This window comes from Hyla sarda, chromosome 12, assembly GCF_029499605.1.
Source record: "Hyla sarda isolate aHylSar1 chromosome 12, aHylSar1.hap1, whole genome shotgun sequence".
Taxonomy (NCBI): domain Eukaryota; kingdom Metazoa; phylum Chordata; class Amphibia; order Anura; family Hylidae; genus Hyla; species Hyla sarda.
This window is the reverse complement of record NC_079200.1, coordinates 22324627-22351096: the sequence shown is the minus strand read 5'-3', so window position 1 is coordinate 22351096 and position 26470 is coordinate 22324627. Positions and strand designations below refer to the sequence as shown.

The following is a 26470-nucleotide window of genomic DNA, read 5'->3' as shown; positions in this document are numbered from 1 at the left end:
TGGTATTATATTCAGAATGTACAGTGTGTGGTAGTATTATATTCAGTGGGTATGGTGTATGGAAGGTTTATAATCAAAGAGTATAGTGTATAGTAGTATTATATACAGTGTCTGGCAGGTTTATAATAATAATTGTTTTCATATAGAGGATGAGAATGCGCTGACATAGTGAGGAGACGTCTGGGCGTCACATTCTGCAGACAGAAGTTTTAGCTGGACCAGGCGGTATGTACCATCTGAATTAGATAAGGGAAGACTATAGAGAAGACGTCACCTGTAGTCACTGATATAATTGTACATTCTCCTCTCTGTGTCCTATCAGAGCTGTAGTCACTTGTCAGTTCTACAGTTATGGTCAGTGAAACCACAACTCCCAGCATAACCTCACCACTGCATAAAGGGGTACTCTACTGGAAAACATTTTTTTTAATCAACTGGTGCTACAAAGTTAAACAGATTTGTAAATTACTTCTATTTAAAAATCTTAATCCTTCCAGTACTTATTAGCTGCTGTATAAGCGATTCACAGGAAGTTATTTTCTTTTTTAATTTCTTTTCTGTCTGACCACAGTGCTCTGTGCTGACACCTCTGTCCATGTCAAGAACTGTCCATAGTAGGAGCAAATTCCCATAGCAAACCTATCCTGCTCTGGACAGTTCCTGACATGGACAGAGGTGTCAGCAAATAGCACTGTGGTCAGATTGGAAAGAACTACGCAACTTCCTGTGGAGCATACACCAGCTTATAAGTACTGTAAGTATTAAGATTTTAAATAGAAGTCATTTAAAAATCTGTTTAACTTTCTGGCACCAGTTGATATAAAAGTAAATGTTTTCCAGTGGAGTACCCCTTTAAGTAATTCTGGGAGCTGTATATTTAAATGGTGAAAACTTCTTTAACACTTTCCTATTCTGTGGCAACTGGTATATCTGATTATTATACTGGAATTTCACACAATGTGCTACAACAGTGGTGTCTGTCACAACAGGCTAAAAACTTACTGGGGGGAGGGGGGAGGTATGGGGGTGACACCATTTTCTACCGCACCGGGTGACACCAACCCTAGCAACGCCACTGCCTGCTGGTGTTGTAGACAAACAGAAAAGTTCCTATCCAAAGCATAGGGGATAAGATGTCTGATCGCGGGGGTCCCACCGCTGGGGACGCTCGCGATCTTGGCTGTGGCACCCCAGACATTCGGTGCACGGAGGGAACTTCGCTCTGTGCCGGATGACTGACAATGCAGGGCAGAGGCTCATGACATCATGGCCACGCCCCGCTCATGGCATCACGGCCATGCCCCCTTAATGCAAGTCTATGGGAGGGGGCGAGATGGCCATCACGCCCCCTCCCATAGACTTGCATTGGGGAGATGTGGCCGTGACGTCACAAGCCTCTAGCGCTGCATCTATCCTTTGGATAGGGGATAAGATGTCTGGGGGCGGAGTATCCCTTTAATTCCAGGAAAACTATGTATTGTGAATTATGAAATCTAACATTTCCTATATGGCTACCCCTTTATTGGGCACATTAGATGGGCCAAATGGTTCTTATCTGCCAACACATTCTATGTTTCTTGATGAAAACTCTGGATTTGGCCACCATGGGGGAGATTTATCAAAACCTGTGGAGAGGCAAAGTTGACCAGTTGCCCATAGCAATCAATCAGATCGCTTCTTTCATTTTTCACAGGCCTTGTTGAGAATGAAAGAATCAATCTGATTGGTTGCTATGGGCAACTGGCCAACTTTGCCTCTCCACAGGTTTTGGTAAATCTCCCCTCATAAATCTAATATATAAGCCATATGCTACAGTGCTGGGTCACCTTGAGCCACTGCTTGGGGATCAGACGTTACAGTGTCATTGAATTTTCTGAGTACTATTTTTGTTGTAGAGATTTAGCATAATTTTCTTTACCTACTAATATATTTTACACTTTGGCACCCGAGGACTCCACTGTAGTGGTAGAAACACGTTGGGATATGTACTTAAGGTGACAGTTTACACACTTAGTGGCGTTATGAATTGTCAAAGGTTACTAGAACAACACAACAATTGTTTTTGCTTTATTAATGAACTATTTTATTAAGCAGAAAGTAATTAACAGCAGGGAAATAACAGGATTATGGATACAACCTAAAGTAGACATAGTGCAATGCTCACTAACTCTACTAGTCAAATTTTCTCACAATTTCCAAATCACTTGTAAGTTAAAGGGGTACTCCAGTATTACTTTTATTTAAAAATCTTAATCCTTCCAGTATTTATCAGCTGCTGTATACTATAGAGGAAGTTCTTTTCTTTTTGAATTTCTTTTCTATTTGACCACACTGCTCTCTGCTGACACCTCTGTCCACGTCAGGAACCGTCCAGATCTGGAAAGGTTTGCTATTGGGATTTGCTTCTACTCTGGACAGTTCCTGACATGGACAGAGGTGTCAGCAGAGAGCACTGTGGTCAGACAGAAAATAAATTAAAAAAGAAAATAACTTTCTCTGTAGTATACAGCAGCTAATAAGTACTGGAAGGATTACAATTTTTTTTTTTTTTTTTAATAGAAGTAATTTACAAATCTGTTTAACTTTCTGGTACCACTTGATTTAATTTTTTTTATCCCCACCGGAGTAACCGTTTAAGTATAATCTGACTAATGGCCATGGCCAGCAGTATTGTTCTTAGGTGCACAAACATGGTCTTCAATATGTGAGGAAGCAGAGAAACTTGGAGGTTGCGGTGGAGGCATCACTGGTCCGATTTAACACTTGGTCTGGTGAACTTGTTTTATTGACTGATGGACTTTGAAATGGTGGTGTTGTTCTAAAAAATCAGAGAGTGAAGAAGTTAGGGAGTTTTGTGCAGAAGAATACCTTTATGTGCTATGGTTATAAACATTGACTATGTCAGTATATAACACTGCTCATTGTCCAAAGTCGGTCCTGATGTGATATTTAGAAGCAGAAAATGTTACAAACTGTAGGACATCCATGCCATTCTGTTCTCTAAAACAAAAGTGTAGAAACTGGAATATTTCACAACAATCATTGGTCCTGGTGAAAAAGCTTAACATATATAGCCACTTAAAGTGTACCCGTCCTTAATAAAAACTTTTTATATAATGTAGATAATACAATTCTAAGTATATTTGTAATGTACATTGATTAAAAAAGATGTATATTTTGGGCATAGGCGTGCGCAGCCTATTGCATTAGGGTGTGCACCCTAAAGCACAAACTCACGCAGCGCAAGCGTGTGTGTGATATATATACACACCCACTCTTGCTTGCATGCACACATACATAACCATACCTACACTCATAAATATCAATACAAACAAAATGAAAAATTTTATTAAAACTTTTTGGGGATTGGAGGCTTTTTTTTGGATTGGAGGCTCCATTATACATACACTGTACAGCAATCATACCTCCATTATACATACACTGTGACTGTACAGCAATCATACATCCAATCCATTAATAATGGATTGGATGTATGATTGCTGTACAGTCACAGGCAGTGTATGTATAATGGAGGTATGATTGCTGTACAGTGTATGTATAATGGAGGTATGATTGCTGTACAGTGTATGTATAATGGTGGTATGATTGCTGTACAGTGTATGTATAATGGATGTATGATTGCTGTACAGTGTATGTATAATGGATGTATGATTGCTGTACAGTGTATGTATAATGGAGGTATGATTGCTGTACAGTGTATGTATAATGGAGGTATGATTGCAGTACAGTGTATGTATAATGGAGGTATGCTTGCTGTACAGTGTATGTATAATGGAGGTATGATTGCTGTACAGTGTATGTATAATGGAGGTATGCTTGCTGTACAGTGTATGTATAATGGAGGTATGCTTGCTGTACAGTGTAAGTATAATGGAGGTATGATTGCTGTACAGTGTATGTATAATGGATGTATGCTTGCTGTACAGTGTATGTATAATGGAGGTATGCTTGCTGTACAGTGTAAGTATAATGGATGTATGATTGCTGTACAGTGTATGTATAATGGAGGTATGATTGCTGTACAGTGTATGTATAATGGCGGTATGCTTGCTGTACAGTATATGTATAATGGCGGTATGATTGCTGTACAGTGTATGTATAATGGATGTATGATTGCTGTACAGTGTATGTATAATGGCGGTATGATTGCTGTACAGTGTATGTATAATGGAGGTATGATTGCTGTACAGTGTATGTATAATGGAGGTATGATTGCTGTACAGTGTATGTATAATGGTGGTATGCTTGCTGTACAGTGTATGTATAATGGAGGTATGATTGCTGTACAGTGTATGTATAATGGTGGTATGCTTGCTGTACAGTGTATGTATAATGGATGTATGATTGCTGTACAGTGTATGTATAATGGTGGTATGATTGCTGTACAGTGTATGTATAATGGATGTATGATTGCTGTACAGTGTATGTATAATGGTGGTATGATTGCTGTACAGTGTATGTATAATGGATGTATGATTGCTGTACAGTGTATGTATAATGGATGTATGATTGCTGTACAGTGTATGTATAATGGTGGTATGATTGCTGTACAGTGTATGTATAATGGTGGTATGATTTCTGTACAGTGTATGTATAATGGAGGTATGATTGCTATACAGTGTATGTATAATGGATGTATGATTGCTGTACAGTGTATGTATAATGGTGGTATGATTGCTGTACAGTGTATGTATAATGGTGGTATGCTTGCTGTACAGTGTATGTATAATGGATGTATGATTGCTGTACAGTGTATGTATAATGGAGGTATGATTGCTGTACAGTGTATGTATAATGGAGGTATGATTGCTGTACAGTGTATGTATAATGGAGGTATGATTGCTGTACAGTGTATGTATAATGGAGGTATGATTGCTGTACAGTGTATGTATAATGGAGGTATGATTTCTGTACAGTGTATGTATAATGGATGTATGATTGCTGTAGAGTGTATGTATAATGAATGTATGACTGCTGTACAGTGTATGTATAATGGATGTATGATTGCTGTACAGTGTATGTATAATGGTGGTATGATTGCTGTACAGTGTATGTATAATGGATGTATGATTGCTGTACAGTGTATGTATAATGGATGTATGATTGCTGTACAGTGTATGTATAATGATGGTATGATTGCTGTACAGTGTATGTATAATGGTGGTATGATTGCTGTACAGTGTATGTATAATGGATGTATGATTGCTGTACAGTGTATGTATAATGGAGGTATGATTGCTGTACAGTGTATGTATAATGGAGGTATGATTGCTATACAGTGTATGTATAACGGATGCATGATTGCTGTACAGTGTATGTATAATGGTGGTATGATTGCTGTACAGTGTATGTATAATGGATGTATGATTGCTGTACAGTGTATGTATAATGGATGTATGACTGATGTACAGTGTATATATAATGGATGTATGATTGCTGTACAGCGTATGTATAATGGATGTATGATTGCTGTACAGTGTATATATAATGGATGTATGATTGCTGTACAGTGTATGTATAATGGATGTATGATTGCTGTACAGTGTATGTATAATGGAGGTATGCTTGCTGTACAGTGTATGTATAATGGATGTATGACTGCTGTACAGTGTATGTATAATGGATGGATGATTGCTGTACAGTGTATGTATAATGAAGGTATGACTGTTGTACTGTGTATGTATAATGGAGGTATGATTGCTGTACAGTGTATGTATAATGGAGGTATGATTGCTGTACAGTGTATGTATAATGGAGGCATGATTGCTGTACAGTGTATGTATAATGGAGGTATGATTGCTGTACAGTGTATGTATACTGAATGTATGATTGCTGTACAGTGTATGTATAATGGAGGTATGATTGCTGTACAGTGTATGTATAATGGATGTATGATTGCTGTACAGTGTATGTATAATGGAGATATGATTGCTGTACAGTGTATATATAATGGAGGTATGATTGCTGTACAGTGTAAGTATAATGGATGTATGATTGCTGTACAGTGTATGTATAATGGAGGTATGATTGCTGTACAGTGTATATATAATGGAGGTATGATTGCTGTACAGTGTATGTATAATGGAGGTATGCTTGCTGTACAGTGTATGTATAATGGCGGTATGATTGCTGTACAGTGTGTGTATAATGGATGTATGATTGCTGTACAGTGTATGTATAATGGATGTATGATTGCTGTACAGTGTATGTATAATGGATGTATGATTGCTGTACAGTGTATGTATAATGGATGTATGATTGCTGTACAGTGTATGTATAATGGTGGTATGATTGCTGTACAGTGTATGTATAATGGTGGTATGATTGCTGCACAGTGTATGTATAATGGATGTATGATTGCTGTACAGTGTATGTATAATGGAGGTATGATTGCTGTACAGTGTATGTATAATGGAGGTATGATTGCTATACAGTGTATGTATAATGGATGCATGATTGCTGTACAGTGTATGTATAATGGTGGTATGATTGCTGTACAGTGTATGTATAATGGAGGTATGATTGCTGTACAGTGTATGTATAATGGAGGTATGCTTGCTGTACAGTGTATGTATAATGGTGGTATGATTGCTGTACAGTGTATGTATAATGGAGGTATGATTGCTGTACAGTGTATGTATAATGGATGTATGACTGATGTACAGTGTATATATAATGGATGTATGATTGCTGTACAGTGTATGTATAATGGATGTATGATTGCTGTACAGTGTATGTATAATGGATGTATGACTGATGTACAGTGTATATATAATGGATGTATGATTGCTGTACAGTGTATGTATAATGGATGTATGATTGCTGTACAGTGTATATATAATGGATGTATGATTGCTGTACAGTGTATGTATAATGGATGTATGATTGCTGTACAGTGTATGTATAATGGAGGTATGCTTGCTGTACAGTGTATGTATAATGGATGTATGACTGCTGTACAGTGTATGTATAATGGATGTATGACTGCTGTACAGTGTATGTATAATGAAGGTATGACTGTTGTACTGTGTATGTATAATGGAGGTATGATTGCTGTACAGTGTATGTATAATGGAGGTATGATTGCTGTACAGTGTATGTATAATGGAGGTATGATTGCTGTACAGTGTATGTATAATGGAGGTATGATTGCTGTACAGTGTATGTATAATGGAGGTATGATTGCTGTACAGTGTATGTATACTGAATGTATGATTGCTGTACAGTGTATGTATAATGGAGGTATGATTGCTGTACAGTGTATGTATAATGGAGGTATGATTGCTGTACAGTGTATATATAATGGAGGTATGATTGCTGTACAGTGTAAGTATAATGGATGTATGATTGCTGTACAGTGTATGTATAATGGAGGTATGATTGCTGTACAGTGTATATATAATGGAGGTATGATTGCTGTACAGTGTATGTATAATGGAGGTATGCTTGCTGTACAGTGTATGTATAATGGCGGTGTGATTGCTGTACAGTGTGTGTATAATGGATGTATGATTGCTGTACAGTGTATGTATAATGGATGTATGATTGCTGTACAGTGTATGTATAATGGAGGTATGATTGCTGTACAGTGTATGTATAATGGAGGTATGATTTCTGTACAGTGTATGTGTAATGGTGGTATGCTTGCTGTACAGTGTATGTATAATGGATGTATGATTGCTGTACAGTGTATGTATAATGGACAGGGCCGTCTTTAATTTTGATTGGACCCTGGGCAAGCAATTTTTTTTGGTCCCCCCGGTCCCCCACCCCCATCCCACACACACTCGGGATCAGTACAGGATCAGTAATGTAATGTATGTACACAGTGACCTCACCAGCAGAATAGTGAGTACAGCTCTGGAGTATAATACAGGATATAACTCAGGATCAGTACAGGATAAGTAATGTAATGTATGTACACAGTGACCTCACCAGCAGAATAGTGAGTACAGCTCTGGAGTATAATACAGGATATAACTCAGGATCAGTACAGGATAAGTAATGTAATGTATGTACACAGTGACCTCACCAGCAGAATAGTGAGTACAGCTCTGGAGTGCTGACCAATTAGTTGCGGGTGTGGTCGTGCTTCAGCTGTGCTGTGTGTCTGCTGTGTCTCCTGAGCTCCAGGGATTTCCACCTGTTCCACCTGGGGCCTGCTTCCTCCTCCCCAGGGAGGGAGTGGGTTTCCAGGCATGAGTGAGGGAGGCGAGGCCCAGGCTTCTGCTCCTCGGAATAGGCCGCAGGGGAGCAGTAGAAGCCAGCAAGCGGCCGGAACATCGGAGGATTTGGGGGTGAGGCGTTCCACCAGGAGTCGCAGCAATGCTGCTCCAACTCCCCCCACAGAGGCGAAAAACTCCAAGGTGGGATCCTCCTTGGGAAAGCAGGGTGCTGCCAGTGGAAAGCTGGGTTCGTCCGGAAGAAGGCAGAGTACTCACGGAGGTGAAGCCGACCTCAGTGAGGAAGGCTGGGGAGTGCTGAGGACCCGGGAGTCTATTTCCACCTATACCTCCCGGGTAAAAAGTCACCTCCGTGAGTATGAAGACGCCTGTAAGGCCATCAGGAGGCTCCGAGAGGAACTGCGGTGTGCCCGTGCCAGAGCCAAGGTATCTCCTAAACGGAAAAAAACTGAGATCCAGTCAGAGATAAAAAGACTTATGGCTGACATGCAAGTTTTGGAGGAGAGGAGAGCAGCATTACTGGAGAAGAGTGGGCCATTTAAAGAAAAATTGGAAAATGAGGAGCGCTTCAGGGTGAAAGAAGAAGAAAAAAATAAAAGGTTGATGGGGCTGCAACCTGAGAGCCAGGTGGATGATGTGGAGGAGATGGAGGAAGAACAACAGCCAGATCCACCTGGTGGCCTGCGGCAACAGCAGCAGGCCCCGTACAGTGGGCCCCCTGCACAGCAGCCAGCATTATCCCCTGCCGACTCAGGGGAGGACAGTGACAGCAGCTACCAGGGAGGGGCGCTAATGGCCCAGATCCGCATGCTGGAATCCCCAGTGTGTCCTCAGAACCTGGTGTTTGGAGATGAGCTCCCAAATGAGGCACCTGGGGATAAGAAGAAAAAGAAGACCAAGCCAAAGCAGCAAGAAGTGGTGAGTTACATCTACACCCCCCTCCCTGTAAATCCTGAGTCGGCCGCAGGGTCAGCTCATTGTGCAAGCCCCGTTACCCAGCCCAGCCCGTGTTCTGTGGTGGACTCGGTGCAAAGGTGCGGGGAGAGTACAAATACTGAAAGGGCGCAGAGCTCCATGCCTGTTTGCAGTAGCAGGGATGGAGCAGAGAAGGCATCGGCCGCAAGGCCGTACAGTGAGGGCGGCTCAGCGGTGGGCAGAGAGGCAGACTCCGGGGCTGTAGTTCGCTCCCCTGTGCGAGAGGGGGGTGACTCAGTGCCGGAGGTAGTAAAGGGCATAACAGACACTCCCAAAGGTGAAGAAAAACGTTTGTTTTGCATTGGTGCCGCTGATCCCATTGATCAGCGGCGCCATGAAAAGACTGGAGATGATGCTGATGAGGCGGAGGGCACTAATAAGAACAGGGCTGGGGCCTCCTCTAGACCGGGCAAGCATGCTGCCCGGTCCCTTAAAGGGCCAGCGGAGGTTGTCCCAGCCCCAGTGCCCCGTGATGCTGAGGCAAAACAGGAAAAAACATCATCATCATCATCATCATCCTCTTTTCCCGGATTTGCTATTTCTGGTCCAGCTAGAGTGAATGAGAAGGTAAATGGGGGTGCGGGGTATATGACTGGGGAGCGGATGGAGGTTAATGTTATTGGAGAAGGTGATTTTGCTGTTGCTGTAATTGGGGGTGGTGGTGATGGGACTACAGATGAGGCTATTGGAAACAATGTTGTTGGGGGAAGTGCTAATGTTGTTATTGGGGGTGGTGGGGATGTTGTCATTAGAAGTGGTGTAGGTGTAGGGTCTGGTCCGGTTGCCCCCCCAGTGGTGACAGATCATAGGAGTTATGCCAATGTCACTGCTGGGGGAAGTAGAATACTTTCCTCGTCTCCTGACTCTAGGGACGGTTTATTGCAGCGACGTCTCCTGGAAGCTCTGAAAAAGGGGGAAAGGTCGATTAATGTAGAGGGTAGAGCAGTTGATCTGTCCTTCTGGATAGAGAGACATGGTCTCTCTGCCTTCCGAGAGGAAAGAGGGGGCGATACTGTGTGGTCCCTCCCAACAGCCGGGGCAGGTAGTAACCGTAGGAATGTGGTCCGTCTTCGGTGGCAGGGCGAAGATATGTGTCCTTCAAGGACCAAAGTGGTTGAGCTCTTGCTAAAGATGGGCTTCAAGGCAGTTGATATCTTTGCCTTGATACATCCCTACGGTGCTCCTGAATTCGATATCAGTTTTGTTCGGCCAGAGGGGCTTGAGCTTTTCTGGTCGAATTATGAATTGGTAAAGAATGAGCCCGGCTGGCGAGACTTTGCCGTACAGGCATTGTCTCGTCAAAACGAAATCAAGAGAGTGACCGTTTTGACCCGTAACGAATCACTCTCTTGTGTTGACATTATCACCTGGTTAGGACGGTATGGCGAGGTAATGGGGGTCCCGCAGAAGAACAGGGACGAGTTTGGCATCTGGTCAGGAGCCTGGACGTTTTTGGTAAAACTTAAGCGTTCAGGAAATACAGTTACCCATATTCCATCCTCTGCCTTTCTCGGCAGGGATCGTATCCAGATTTTCTACCGGGGTCAGCCGAAGCTCTGTCACAGATGTGGTGACCCCACACACTTCAGTGCAAACTGTACGGTGCAGAAATGTGCCTTGTGTGGGGGTGTAGGCCATCTTGCCGCATCTTGTGCAGAGATTAGGTGTCACCTGTGTGGTGACTTAGGTCACCCATTCAGTCGTTGCCCTCGTTCTTTCGCTAATGCGGTCTTGTCCCCAGCGGGTGAAGATCACGAGCCGGAATCTGCTGGGGAGGGGACTAGCAGGGGTGGAGGAACTGAGGGGTCAGTGAGGAACAGCAAGAGAAAGACACCAGCCCAACTAAGACGTCTTGATAAACGCCAAAGGGATAGGGTGATGGGGAAAGCCCGGGTTACTGGGACGACCTCTCATTCTGTCCCAGAGGCCAACCTTGCTGCTGAGACCCCGAGGGATGGCGAGCTGAATGAGGAGGTCAGGAGGATCCAGAATGAGGAAGGTGCCATCTCCTCAGATAGCGTGGAGGAGGATGATATGGGATGGCAGAAGGAGACACGAAAGCGGGGTACAAGTAAAAAAAAAAAGGGAGATTTGAGATCTTCTCCCACCCTGGTCCAGGTGCCAAAGGAAGGCAAAACTGACTCCCCTCTGGTTGGCCTTTCCAATCGATTCCGACCCCTCAGGGACATCTCCTCCTCTTCTTCGGAAGGGGAGGATGAGGGGGAGGTGGCAGAGGGGCTTCCAGGGGGCGCCGAGTCCTCTTCCCCTGGGGAGGTTATGTCCTCGGGGGAAGGGACTGGCCTAGAATCCGGAGACGAGGAAAGTAAAACGACGTCTGGTGAGATGGACACTTCTATTTCTCTAAAGAGGGTGAAGAGTTCTTCTGATGTGGAGGGTGAGAAGGGGAGTGGGAAAAAGAAAGCTGTCTAACTCAATCACCCTTGATGGCGGCACCCTCTCCGTTGACTCTGGCATCCATTAATGTTGCCAGCATTAAGTCAGATACAGCTCGATTTGCGGCCTATGATTTTTTTGCCCATATTAATGCTGATATTTTATTTTTGCAGGAGACCAGGCTAACAGATATGTCATCTATCTACAAGGCTAAAAGAGAGTGGAGGAATGGGCCCTCCTACTGGTCTCTTGGGGCCGAGCCGTATAGCGGAGTGGCGGTCCTTTTTACCGCAGCGGTAGAATGCCGACGGGTTATCGAGTTAGAAATGGGGAGGTGCCTGATCTTAGATGTCCTCATGAGGGGACAAGAACTTCGCCTTATTAACATCTACGGCCCACAGTCTAAGTGGGACCGGAAGTGCCTCTTTATGAGGATCAAGCCCTATCTTTTTACAAGTCGGCAGGTGGTCTTTGGAGGGGACTTTAATGCTGTCACGAGGCCCCAAGACAGGGGAGGTGCCAGAGACAAGCTGACTTATGATAGCGTCGCCCTTAATAGCATAGCGAGTGAGGCTCGCCTGGTGGATGTCCACATCCGGCACACCCCAGGCCACGCGGGATTCACCTATCATAGGGGTAGTTGTAGGTCTAGGATAGATAGGTTTTATTTAAAGGAGGAAGCCGTCTCTTCAGCAGTGTCTGTTGTTGAGGTGGAGTTCTCCGATCACTGTTTAATTTTGTTTTCTCTGAATGTCACAGAGACCCCCCGGATGGGCAGAGGCTATTGGAAGCTGAATTCGTCTCTCTTGGAAGAAGCGGAGATAAGACAGTCCTTTGAGGATTTTTTTCAGAGCCAGGTACCATTGCTGGGCCTTTGTAACAGTAAGTCAGAGTGGTGGGAGATCTTCAAGGAAAGGGTTGCGAGATTCTTCCGCCAGCTCTCAGGCCTCAGAAGCCTAAACAGGTACCGTTTGTACCAGGGCCTGAGAAAGAAACTTGAGCACCTTGTCTCGACTGGAGGTAGCCGAGAGGATATCTCCAGAGTGAAGTCCTTGCTGATGAAGTGCCAGTACGATAAGCACGCATCTTTGGTTTTTGAGAGGGATTACGGGAAGTACCGCTCGCCCGACCCTTACAGAAACTGCAAGATGTCAGTGAATAGTAAAATAGTCTCAGGACTGATTGATAGTACGGGATCCTTGAAAAGGTCCAGATCAGGGATCCTGGAGGTCGTCAGATCCTTCTACTCGCACCTCTTGGGAAGGAAGGATCTAGATCGAGATAAGGTATCAGCTTTCTTGGCTGAAACCATCCCTGAACCAGGAGTAGACCCCTCTCTTGATGTTTTGACAGAGATGATCAGGGAAGAGGAAGTCAGGATGGCTATTGATGGGCTTGCCCTCAAGAAGTCACCCGGTCCGGATGGCTTAACATCTGAGTTCTATAAGACCTTTAAGGACACTTTGGTTCCCCTCTTGACTGCGGTTTTTAATGAGTGTCTATCCTTGGGCACTCTGCCAAAGTCAATGAGGAGGTCAGCGCTGATCATCCTGTCAAAGGGTAAAGACCCGTCCCACATTGAGAATTGGCGTCCCATAGCACTTCTCAATGCGGACAGAAAGATTCTGGCAAAAGTGCTGTTTAACCGGTTGGTGGAGTTTGCACCCCGGCTCCTTTCGGGGGCTCAGCATTGCTCTGTTCCGGGCCGCAGTACATTCAGTGCTGTGCTCAGTGTCCGAGAGGCTGTGGAGCAGGGTAGGGCTGGCCACTGAAAGGGGTACTTGCTGTCCTTGGATCAGGCAAAAGCGTTTGATCGGGTTAACCATGAGTACCTCTGGTCTGTCCTTCTGAGATATGGCCTGCCAGGGGGTTTTGTTGATTGGCTTAAGACCTTGTATGTAGGGGCAGAGAGTTTCCCGCTTGTGAATGGTTGGATTGGCCGCTCTTTTGAGGTTGGGTCTGGTGTCCGTCAGGGTTGTCCTTTGAGCCCTTTGCTGTACGTGTTTGCAATCGATCCTTTCCTTAGAAGGATTGGTTGTGGACCGTTGGCGGGGGTGAGAATGGACCTGGCGGTGCCGGATTCGGCTCTGAGGGTGGTAGCGTACGCTGATGATATCACCGTGTTTGTCTCCTCACAAGAGGAGGGCAGATGGTTGATGTCAGAGGTGGACCGCTACTCGGAGGTATCCGGGTCCAAGATCAATCAGGATAAGTGTGAGAGTCTCTGGCTGGGAGGGGGAGATCCTGATTTTAATCTCCCGGACGCCCTTCCAGAGCCCCAGGAATCCGCAAAAGTCCTCGGGATCGAATTTGGTCAAGGGGATTACCCCAAACAAAACTGGGACAGCAGGCTTAAGATCGCCGCTCAGAGGGTGGATCAGTGGAAGGGTTGGTCTTTGACCCTCCGGGAAAGGGTTAACCTGATGAAAACTTTCCTGCTCCCTTTGCAGTGTATGCATGTTGCCAGAACCTCTTTGGACCCGGGTCTACAGTGTGTTCTTCCAAATGTTATGGGGGAATAGACTGAACCTAGTGAAGAGGGAGGTTACTTACCGTACGAGGAGACTAGGGGGGTTGTGTATGGTCAACCCTGTGGTGTTCCTAGTGAATACCTTTCTTAAGACCAATATAGCAAACCTCTGGTCAGAGAGGGCTCCTCCGTGGGTATCCTCCTGTAGGGGATGGTTTCGGCCTTTCTTCCAGGAATGGGAGACAGGAGGGCAAGTGAAGGATCTTCGCACACCACACGGGCATCTCCCGGCTTACGCTACCCCGGCTCTGAAGGTTATTCGTCGGTGGGGTCTGGGGATGTGGGAGATTAGGACTCTGTCGAGGAAATTCCTTGACAAGAGGGTCCTGTCTTCTCATTTCCAGAGGCCATTGGCGCTCAAGGACTGCCCAAGTCGGGATCTGGAGGTGGGTTTAGAGCTTTTGAATTCTATCAGGATCCCCTTGAAGTTTTGGGACTTGACTTGGCGCTGCTTCCACGGGAAACTGTGTGTGAGAGACAATCTGAAGTGCAGGAGCTCTGATGACCGGGGATGTCCCCGCGAAGAGTGTGGAGGCATGCTGGAAAGCATGGAGCATTTTTTGCTTCATTGTCCCTTTAACACAGAGGTTTACAACAGGGTGGGCGCTTCCATTGGTTGGCCTCGGCTGGCCAGTCTCTCCTATGCGGAATGGGCCTATGGGGCATTCAGAAACCTTGGAGGCTGGGACCAGTGCACTTTATTCCTAGTCAGCTCAGTGGTCAGGTATTACACGTGGAACGCACGGTGTTTAGTGTCGACGCAGCGTAAAATCCTCCCTGTGGGTGAGGTGGTTAGGAACATTCTTGGTGACCTGGTGAAGGTGCGTTCTCTGGAGTACGAGAGGCTGGGTGCTGGCAGGGCCTCTTGTCTGTGGAGGGGCTCTGCCTTTAAAGTGCCTTAGCCTGTTGTCTCCCCCTGGTGGTGGGCTGATGCTGGCACATTAGTCTTTTTGTTTTGTGCTGTAGATATATGGTGATATAGGGCTTGCAGGCACTGAACTTGAGCTTTAGGGGATTGTGTGATTGAAAAGCCTTATTGTTGTTTGTTTTGTATAGTTTGTATTATTTTGTATATATTTGTTTTGTTTGTACATTTATGTATATGTGTATATATATATGTATATATATTGTTTTTTTTCTAGGGGTTGTGTTGTGTTGGGGTTTAGTGTTAGGTTGGGTGGTGGGTAGATGGGGGGAGGGGGGTTTCTGTGTGGGACCTTTTATAAAAAAAAAAAAAAAAAAAATCCTGGACTGGTTCATGGACGTCTGGTATCATGTACTGGGGGCATGGGATGCGGGACCAGCTCAGGGCCAAAAAAAATAAAAATAAAATAAAAATAAATTGTATATTCTGTTTTTCTGTTTGTGGTGTTTGTTGGTGGTTTGACACATATTTATTATATTTATTATTTTGGGTGGGGAAATGCAACCGGACCAGTTTTTTTGTTATTATTGTTGTTATTATTATTACTGTAAGTATTATTATTATTGTAGAGTGTTTAGTAGTTGTTGTTATTATAGCGGTGTGTTTGGTGAGAATGAGGCTGGACCAGAAGATACTTGGTTGGACATTTTTGGACTAATATGGACTCATTTTTGTATATATTATACAGGTGTATGTTGTTTGTATTATTGTTATGGTGATGTTCGTTCTTTTTGTAATGTTTTATATTTTTTAATAAAAGATCTACAGGATATAACTCAGGATCAGTACAGGATACGTACGGGGGAGGGGATTATCAGATTATGCATGTGAGGGGAGGATAATAATGATTATTATAATCCTCCCCTCACATATATGTAACATCTCCCCCTCACATATATAATCTGATAACCCCCTCCTCACATTGATAATCCCCTCACATATAATCTGATTATGATATTATATATGTGAGGGGATAATCAGTGTGAGGAGGGGGTTATCAGATTATATATGTGAGGGGATAATCAGTGTGAGGAGGGGATTATCAGATTATATATGTGAGGGGGAGATGTTACATATATGTGAGGGGAGGATTATAATAATCATTATTATCCTCCCCTCACATGTATAATTTCCTCCCTTCTCACATTATATAATAAATCCCCCCTCACATTATATAATAAATCCCCCCCACTCCCACACTATATAATAAATCCCCCTTCACATTATATAATAAATCCCCCCTCACATTATATAATAAATCCCCCTCACATTATATAATAAATCCCCCCCACTCCCACACTATATAATAAATCCCCCTTCACATTATATAATAAATCCCCCCTCACATTATATAATAAATCCCCCTTCACATTATATAATAAATCCCCCCTCACATTATATAATAAATCCCCCCTCACATTATATAATAAATCCCCCCTCACATTATATAATAAATCCCCCTCACATTATATAATAAATCCCCCCTCACATTATATAATAAATCCCCCTCACATTATATAATAAATCCCCCCTCACATTATATAATAAATCCCCCCTCACATTATATAATAAATCCCCCCTCACATTATATAATAAATCCCCCTCACATTATATAATAAATCCCCCCTCACATTATATAATAAATCCCCCTTCACATTATATAATAAATCCCCCCTCACATTATATAATAAATCCCCCTCACATTATATAATAAATCCCCCCTCACATTATATAATAAATCCCCCCTCACATTATATAATAAATCCCCCCTCACATTATATAATAAATCCCCCTTCACATTATATAATAAATCCCCCCTCACATTATATAATAAATCCCCCCTCACATTATATAATAAATCCCCCCTCACATTATATAATAAATCCCCCCACACTATATAATAAATCCCCCCTCACATTATATAATAAATCCCCCCTCACATTATATAATAAATCCCCCCTCACATTATATAATAAATCCCCCCTCACATTATATAATAAATCCCCCCACACTATATAATAAATCCCCCCTCACATTATATAATAAATCCCCCCTCACACTATATAATAAATCCCCCCTCACATTATATAATAAATCCCCCCTCACATTATATAATAAATCCCCCCTCACATTATATAATAAATCCCCCCTCACATTATATAATAAATCCCCCCCACCCCACACTATATAATAAATCCCCCCTCACATTATATAATAAATCCCCCCTCACATTATATAATAAATCCCCCCTCACATTATATAATAAATCCCCCCTCACATTATATAATAAATCCCCCCCCCCACACACACACACGCACACTATATAATAAATACCCCCACACACACACATTATACATACTCACATATCCGGCGGTGGGTCCCCTGCTGCGGCCTGGATCCTGGAAGCGGCCGTGTGGGGACTGAGAGGAGCGGGAGACTCTCTCTGCTCCGCTCCTCTCTATGATGCCGCCCGTGACGTCGCACGTCACGTCACGTGACCATCTCCCAGACAGCCATTGCGGTACTGGCTGCCTGGGGATGAGTGACAGCGGCGGCGAACATAAAAAGGTAGCGTGCGGCGCAATACCCGCAACCAGCCCCCCCCGGGCCCCCTCCCACTAACATTTTGGCCGGGCCCCTGACGCCTGGCCCGTCAGCCTTTACCAGCTTTATCAGGGCCCATGGGGCATAAGGGCCGAGCTGCTTTTGGGCCCCCAGGAATTACAGGGCCCGAGGCAGCTGCCCCTTTTGCTCCACGGCCGCAGTGATTAGGGTGTGCCTGAGCACACCCGGCACACCCTGTGCGCACGCCTATGATTTTGGGTGACAAAATGCTATCCCTGCAGCTATTGTCTGTGTGACTCTATGAGGAGTAGGACAAGCAGGGCTCTGTGCAGGCTCCTGGCTTGTCAATCATCCTGTTGTGTGAGCCAGGGGCATGTTATAGAGCCTCACTGCACAGAGTTCTGCTTGTCCTCAGTGTACAGAGCCCTGCTTGTCCTCAGTGTACAGAGCCCCGCTTGTCCTCAGTGTACAGAGGCCTGCTTGTCCTCAGTGTACAGAGCCCTGCTTGTCCTCATTGTACAGAGCCCTGCTTGTCCTCATTGTACAGAGCCCTGCTTGTCCTCAGTGTACAGAGCCCTGCTTGTCCTCAGTGTACAGAGCCCTGCTTGTCCTCAGTGTACAGAGCCCTGCTTGTTCTCAGTGCACAGAGCCCTGCTTGTCCCCCCGAAACTTCGAAATTCTGCTGTTTGCAAGGTGCAGCAGAGTCCTATTGAAATCTATGGGACTCTGCTGCAGCGGAATTTCCAAGTGGAATATTTTTGGCTAAAATACGCACTGAAATTCCGCTGTATAAACAGGGCCTAAGATAGAGCTTTTCAGAGAAACACTATATATGCGGTTTCTGAATTTTACTCATCTGTTTCATACGGACCAGTATCCATTACACACTGACTGATTTAGATTTACAATCTTCTTACCATTATCAGATTGGTGAATAGGAGCGCTGCAGAGAGAGAAATAAAATCACATATTACTCAGAATTAAATGCAAAGATATGGCCTTGTCTAGTCTAAGATTAAATAAGTAATACATAACTTAAAAAATATCCTTGTCCTATATGGACAACCCATTTTAGAGCATATAAAACGTCATAGAGGAGATATCAGGAACATGGGGTGATACAACCATGACTTCCGTTTGCAAGTCTTACTTTGGAGGACCCAGGATTTTTTTGCATTACATGGATGACCCAAGAAGAAAGGTGTAATACCCCATTTCTCCTGAAGTTGTGCTGTAGGACAATTGAACGCTTACCCCACTTTGATGGGGTCCTAGTTGCAGCACAACCTGGGATCAGTTTCTCTTTGTGGGACTTGTCTAATAAAAAGGGGTACTCCGGTGGAAAACTTTTTTATTTATTTTTTTATTTTTTTTATTAATTGGTGCCAGAAAGTTAAACAGATATGTAAATTACTTCTATTAAAAATCTTAATCCTTTCAGTACTTATTAGCAGCTGTATGCTACAGAGGAAATTCTATTATTTTTTAATTTCTTTTTTGTCTTGTCCACAGTGCTCTCCACTGACATGTCTGTCCGTGTCAGGAACTGTCCAGAGCAGCATAGGTTTGCTATGGATTTTCTCCTGCTCTGGACAGTTCCTGATACAGTCATCAGGTGTCAGCAGAGAGCACTGTGGACAAGACAAAAAAGAAATTCAAAAAGAAAATAATTTTCTCTGGAGTATACAGCTGCTAATCAGTACTGGAAGGGTAAAGATTTTTTTTTTTTTAAATAGAAGTCATTTATAAATCTGTTTAACTTTCTGGCACCAGTTGATTTAAAGAGGCACTGTCATTGTTAAAAACTTTTCATATCTTGCAGGACTCATTATAATATGACATTTCACAATATACACCTGTTAAAAAAAAATTCAAATTTTCACCTGAAATTCAAGCTCATAATAGCCGCCACTAGGGGTCGCCTGTCTTTTAGCCAGACAGACTAGTCTAGATTTTACAGCATACTGGATACCACCCGTAAAGCATACCGGTATCCAGTATAGGAGATTTTTATTGTGTATGCAAAACTACAGATAAAGGATGTGTGGACATGCTGGGAGCTGTAGTTTTAAAACAGCTGGAGGCAACACTGTTCTAACACAGTTATTTACAAACATCGCAGCTTCAGTTGTTATTAAACTACGACTCCCAGCATGCTGAAATAGTCAGAGCTTTCTCGGACTCCTGAATGACAAAGAAGTTGATCAGACATTCAGGAGTCTGTGAAAGAATGACACACATAGTGACAGCTATGCTGATTAGCATCCAGCTTTACTAGGAGAAGATAAAACAGATAGAACGTGTATTCATAAAAATGCTGGACTTTTATCTAAAAAATCCTTGCACTAATTTTATAAAGATCTATTCTTATATTTATACATTTTATCCTGTTATGAATTCACCATAATGTCTTCTGATTACTGCAGGCAAGCTCCAAGTATCTTCCTATGACACAGCATAAAACCAGAGAGGAAAGGGTTACAGAGTAGAGAGTACTGATTGGCTGACTGCCCAGGCTTCCTCCTGTGAGGGGGACAGACTGACACGCCCCCTCCAGCCTGCACAATGAAAAAGTAACTCACCAGCAGATAAATGCTTATATCTCTGGATATATAGGTCCGAGACACATAAAATGATATGCACATGATCAGGATTGGGTCCTGAGTAACATATCACTTTTTTTTTTGCACTATGACAGGTACGCTTTAAAGGGGTATTCCAGGAAAAAAACTTTTTTATATTTTTTATATCAACTGGCTCAAGAAAGTTAAACAGATTTGTAAATTACTTCTATTAAAAAATCTTAATCCTTCCAATAATTATCAGCTGCTGAAGTTGAGTTGTTGTTTTCTGTCTTGCAACAGTGCTCTCTGCTGACACCTCTGCTTGTCTCGGGAACTGCACAGAGTAGAAGAGGTTTACAATGGGGATTTGCTTCTACTCTGGACAGTTCCTGAGACAGGTGTCATCAGAAAGCACTTAGACAGAAAAGAATAACTCAACTTCAGCAGTTAATAAGTACTGAAAGGATTAAGATTTTTTAATAGAAGTAATTTACAAATCTGTTTAACTTTCTGGAGCCTGTATATATATATATATACATATATATATAGTTTTTTTTCCTGGATAACTCCTTTAAAAAAATGTTTTCCACCGGAGTACCCCTTTAATTGAAAATGCAATAGGTAGTACAACATTTCCTGTGTAATGATTGGAGCAGATGAAATTGGTGGCTTCATGATCACAAGACTCAAGGAAACCAGTTCAGTGGTGGTCAGTTCATTGCTGAAATGGTTTCCTTCCTAGAATGGGCTTTCCATGCATACGTACATAATAGTAATTGTATCGGTTTTTTTTTCCAGCCCTTTACCTTTTCACATGCTGAATGTCATTCCCCTCTAGAAGATGCTTGTATGTGGCAATCTCCATTTCTAGATGGTTTTTCTGGTCCATGAGCTGTTTGTATGCAACATTTTGCAGCTCCAGGTTAAAGCGCATCTCTACCAATTCAGACTCCACGCTGTCGATTAGGAACTGTAACTGGGATAGTTGGGAACCATAACTGGATTCTGTCTCTACCAGGGATTCCTCAAGAGCAAATTTCTGAAAAATAGTTGAAGAATTTAGACTGTTCCTTATTTTGTCTTACAGAAGCTACTAAGAAAACAATGTTAGTCAACATAATGAACATTAAAAGGGGTACTCCGCATCTAGACATCTTCTCCCCTATCCAAAAGGATTGGGGATGAGATGTCTGATCACTGGGCTACTACCCCCCCCCCCCCCCCCCCCCCCCCCCGCGATCTCCCTGCTGCACCTGGTGTTCGTTTAGAGCAACGGGTGAAGCGTCAGAGGCTCGGGATGTCATGACCACGCCCCTCTCGTGACATCATGGTCACACCCCCCTCAATGCAAGTCTATATGAGGGGGCGTGACGGCCGTCACGCCCCCTCCCATAGACTTGCATTGAGGGGGCATGGCCGTGACGTTGAACAGCGGGGCGTGACAGTGATGTCCCGAGCCTCCGCATCACCCGTCATGCGGCACAGAGAGAAGTTCGCTCAGTGCGCCGGATGTCTGGGGTGCCGCGACCAAGATTGTGGGGGTCCCCAACGGCAGAACCCCCGCGATTAGACATTTTATCCCCTATCCTTTGGATAGGGGATAAGATGTCTAGGGGTGGAGTACCCCTTTAAGAGCCATAAGAGCAGAGGCTGGTGGGCATGATATTGGTTATCTGGAGATTAGAAGTCTTGCTCCCAGCTAATGGCCACGTTACATAAGTCATTTATATAAAAGAGTAAATAAATCCCATTGAGGGTTCAACTTTCCACCTGTATGACTGGTACACAGGAGCTCCAAGGGAAGAGGGGACATCTATGCCAAAAAGGATTAGCAGTAGGGGCGTGGCTAATTTTTTTTTTTTTTTTTTTTTTGTGTGTGTGCAGAACCTTCCAGTATTATGGTGGGACATAACTGTGTGAGGACGTGACTTTTTCTTCATAGGAAATGTCATTATTTTTTACAGAAAAATTACCAATGGTAAAAATGGTTGGCATGTCTGCAGTATGTGAGTGGGGTATATGCAGCATGTGTTGTATGAGTGGTGAGTGTGCGGTATGGATTCTATGTATAAGGGAAGTGCAAGTGGCATGTATGGGGTATATATGGCATGAATGGGGTATATATGGCATGCGTCCAGTGTGTAAAAATGCATGTTCAGGACTTGTCAAACATATAAGCAATGCATACTAGTGTTGAGCGGCATATGCCATATTCGAATTCGCGAATATTCGCAAATATATGGACGAATATTCGTCATATTTTCGCTAAATTCGCATATTCGTAATATTCTCGTTTTATTTTCGCATATGTGAAAAATTTGCGTATGCGAAAATAAACATATGCGAAAATTAGCATATACAGAAATTAGCATAAGCAAGAATTCGCATATGCTAAAATTCGCATATGCAAATTTTCGCATTTGCGCAAATTTGCACCCCAGTGTCACACAGTAGTATTAGAGCCTTCTTTACACCACACAAGCTGGAAGCAGAGAGGGGTGATCACTGTGATGTGTACTGTGAAAAAAATAAAATAAAAAAAAACGAATATTCGTAATTACGAAAATATAGTGCTATATTCGCGAATAAAATTCGCATTGCGAATATTCGCGAGCAACACTAATGCATACTATGTGGATCAGGGATGTGCTCAGGTTGACTAGAAAGGGGTCTTGAGACCCTGCCCTTTTCATGTTCTTGGGCAGTCTGGCATCATTATGTGGGCATTTATATAAATAATTATAGGAAGTGCCCTTTTTTTTTTTTTTTTTTTTAAGCTGATGTGGATGGTGTATGAGTAATGATATGGGGAGGGGGCACATATACTTTTTTCACAGGGACTTGTCAGGGACTGCATTTCTTGTCAGCCCTTGATCTGGTTCATAACCTATACAATAAATACATTGCTTGTTGCCATATTACCTAGGACAGTAAATGTTGTGTGGCAATAAATTACATAGCCCTTTGTTGCATGGCAATAAATTACAAAGTCCTAGTTTCACAGCCCTCAAGCTTTCCCATAATGTCCTAAGTTCTTATTTTATTAGGGTATATTCACACTATGGAATCTCAGCTCGCAGAGATTCCATCTTGCAGCCGCCGCCGCCAGTAGGACAGTAGGACTGTCAGAATTGATTAAAATGATTCTGATGACTGATCAATATATATTTATACTTATAGGCCATTGCTAATGCTGCAGAAAGCTTGCTATTTGCTTGTAACTAAGATGAGGACCTTGGGATGAGGCCAGAAGAAGCAAGATAAGAAGAGGATGAAGACAAAATATTTGAAGAAATATACACTGTGCAGAAGGACAGATATATATGGAATTTTCTGGTAGAATAGGGGGATGGCAACATAAGTGAACTATGGCCAAGAAAGAAATGAATGCTTAATATGTTAATATATACAGACGCAATACTCAAATAAGCAATTAAAAAATAACATGATGATTTTGGCGTGATAACTAACCTCGCCTTTTTGTTAAATGTAAAAACCAATGTACTTCCGTATAATAAACAGAACTTTTTGGGATAGCTCCTTAGTTTCCTGCTGAGAAGGAGTTTCATACCAACTTCTTGTCTGGTGTTTATTTCTTGTGTCGACAGTATACAGCGGCAGTCACTCACATTTTAAGGCCTAAACAGCAGCCAAACTTAACAGGACCACTCGGTCCTGTACTGTCAGCAATGCATTTTGCTCGTATGTTTGCACGTCATTCCCTGAAAGAATGAACAAGCAGAATTCTCCACTGCTGAAATTCCGCAGTGTGAACTGGTCCACGTAAGAATTCCTATTGCGAACATACTCATAGGCTATGTTCAGATGCCGGAATGTCCGCACAGAGAATCTTTCAAGGTTCACCCTGCACCTCCCTTTTTACCAATCTGAGCTATAATGGATTTTACCATCTATCCTGCCTCAGTAAAGCCGGTTATCTGTAAGGTTGCGTCAGAGTGTTTATTGCCCCGTGCCTGGCACAGGAGAAGCTGGCTGAAACCTCAGATGATGTTTAGGTTAACCGTGCCTTGGCTTCACGAAACTTAAAGGTAATTTGCACATTACCTTCCCTCAACACCACAGGACCACACAGGAATGCGCCGTCTCACATGTTCATTTTTTGTGCAGACACGGAAAATAAAATTTCTGTGGCGGGAACATCTGGCACAGAAATTCCAACATGTGCACAGAGCAGCAGAGTCCCATTGAATTCAACAGGATTCTGCTGCTCTGTGCACGGCTGAATTTCTGTGTGGACATTCCAAGCGGAATTCCAAGCGGGAATTCCAACATGTGAACCTAGCCATAGAGTTTAACTTCTAAAAAGGAAAAGATAATCCTTAAGAGTTGATCATACCATGCTTAGTTGGCTTTGAAGTTCAATTTCTAAAGTCTGCACATTACGCTTTAACTCATTGAGGTCACCGGCAAATGACTGCAGCTGTTCGGCCCCAGAAATCATCTCTCGATTTAATTCTTCACTCTGCAATAACATGAAAAGACAAGATAGAACTAAGGAAAACATTGGCTATGTATTTTATATCGAGAAGTGAGGGAAAATGGCCAGTGACTTAAAGGGGAGTTCCTGATCTTTTGACTGGCACCCCAGTAATCTGCTGAATGGAGTGAACTCCTCTCCGTGACAGATTATGAGTGACCACATCCATTACACCCCTCCCATAGACATTAATGGAGGGGAGCATGACGGCCGTGGCCACCCAAAGCCTAGCACAGACCCCTGCAATCAGATATCTTAAAGAGGTTATCAAGGAAAAAGCTTTTTATATATATAATAATTATATATATATATATATATATATATATATATATATATATATATCAACTGGCTCCAGAAAGTTAAACATCTTTGTAAATTACTTCTATTAAAAAATTTGAGTTGTTCTTTTCTGTCTAAGTGCTCTCTGATGACACCTGTCTCGGGAACTGTCCAGAGTAGAAGCAAATCCCCATAGCAAACCTCTTCTACTCTGTGCAGTTCCCGCGACAAGCAGAGATGTCAGCAGAGAGCACTGTTGCCAGACAGAAAAGAACAACTCAACTTCAACAGCTGATAATTATTGGAAGGATTAAGATTTTTTTAATAGAAGTCATTTACAAATCTGTTTAACTTTCTGGAGCCAGTTGATATATAGAAAAAAGTTTTTCCCTGGAATGCCCCTTTAAGAATTCTAGGGGCCAAGCACCCCTTTAACCTGAAGCTTCCTCTATACCTACACCCTTGGACACAGCTACCAATGTCATGAATATTTATTTTTGAAATAAATAAAATAACTAAATTTTTTTAAATCAACACAATTTTTATCTGGGCACCCTTCAGAACTAAGCAAACCTGGGCTCACTGGAGAATACGGTATATCAGAACCTGTCCAGAGGAAAAGTTGACCAGTTGCCCATAGCAACCAATCAGATCGCTTCTTTCATTTTTTAGAGGCCTTTTTAAAAATGAAAGAAGTGATCTGATTGGTTGCTTTTGATAACTGGTCAACTTTTCCACTGGACATGTTTTGATAAATCTCCCCCCGCTGAGCATGAGGGGCCCTTGGTTTACATGCTGTACACTAGTCAAGCTGAAGGTAAGGTAGACAGGGGATTTACTATGACTTTTACTTCTTTAAAGGGGTACTCCAGTGGAAAACATTTTTTTCTAAATCAACTGGTGCCAGAAAGTTAAACAGATTTGGAAATGACCTCTATTTTAAAACCTTAATCCTTCTAGTACTTATCAGCTGCTGTATGTTCTAGAGAAAGTTCTTTTCTTTTTGAATTTCTTTTCTTTTCTGACCAGTGCTCTCTGCTGACACCTCTGTCTATATTAGGAACTGTCCAGATCAGGAGAAAATCCCCACAGTAAACATATCCTGCTCTAGACAGATCCTTACATGGACAGAGGTGTCAGCAGAGAGCACTGTGGTCAGAAGGAAGGGAAATCCAAAAAGAAAAGAATTTCCTGTGGAACATACAGCAGCTGATAAGTACTGTAAGGATTGAGATTTTTAAATAGAAGTAATTTACAAATCTGTTTAAATTTCTGGCATCAGTTGATTTAAAAAATAAAAATAAAAAATGTTTTCCAGAGGAGAGCTTTAACCTCCACAGTAAGAGGTATGTTGCCATTACAAAATACACACCAGTATCCAACACCAATGCATTTTGAACATAGCATTCTCAGTCTTGGCATGGACCGCATACATACAGGCACGTATTTAAAAATATTCCCAACCAATGAGCAAAAGATAGGAAACCGAGGTCACAGACCAATTTATTATTGTTGCATATTGGTCTGTACTATGCA

General features: G+C 42.8%; 1 protein-coding gene across 4 annotated transcripts in view; it reads right to left on the bottom strand.

Annotated features, from left to right (window-relative positions):
* Nucleotides 1-2546: 2546 nt before the first annotated feature.
* The window catches only part of LOC130296598 (keratin, type I cytoskeletal 42-like), a 61364-nt gene continuing 37440 nt past the window's right edge, over nucleotides 2547-26470 (bottom strand). For 2 of the 4 annotated variants that reach the window (XM_056548311.1, XM_056548310.1), the window contains exons 5-8: nucleotides 24515-24640; nucleotides 20964-21196; nucleotides 18511-18536; nucleotides 2555-2818 (exon numbers count right to left, since the gene is read on the bottom strand). In XM_056548311.1, coding sequence (XP_056404286.1) covers nucleotides 2757-2818; nucleotides 18511-18536; nucleotides 20964-21196; nucleotides 24515-24640 — 447 coding nt within the window. In that variant the 3' untranslated portion in view covers nucleotides 2555-2756. Of the gene's footprint in view, nucleotides 2819-18510; nucleotides 18537-20963; nucleotides 21197-24514; nucleotides 24641-26470 lie in introns of all 4 variants that reach the window. The other 2 variants (XM_056548308.1, XM_056548309.1) reach the window with 2 other exon arrangements.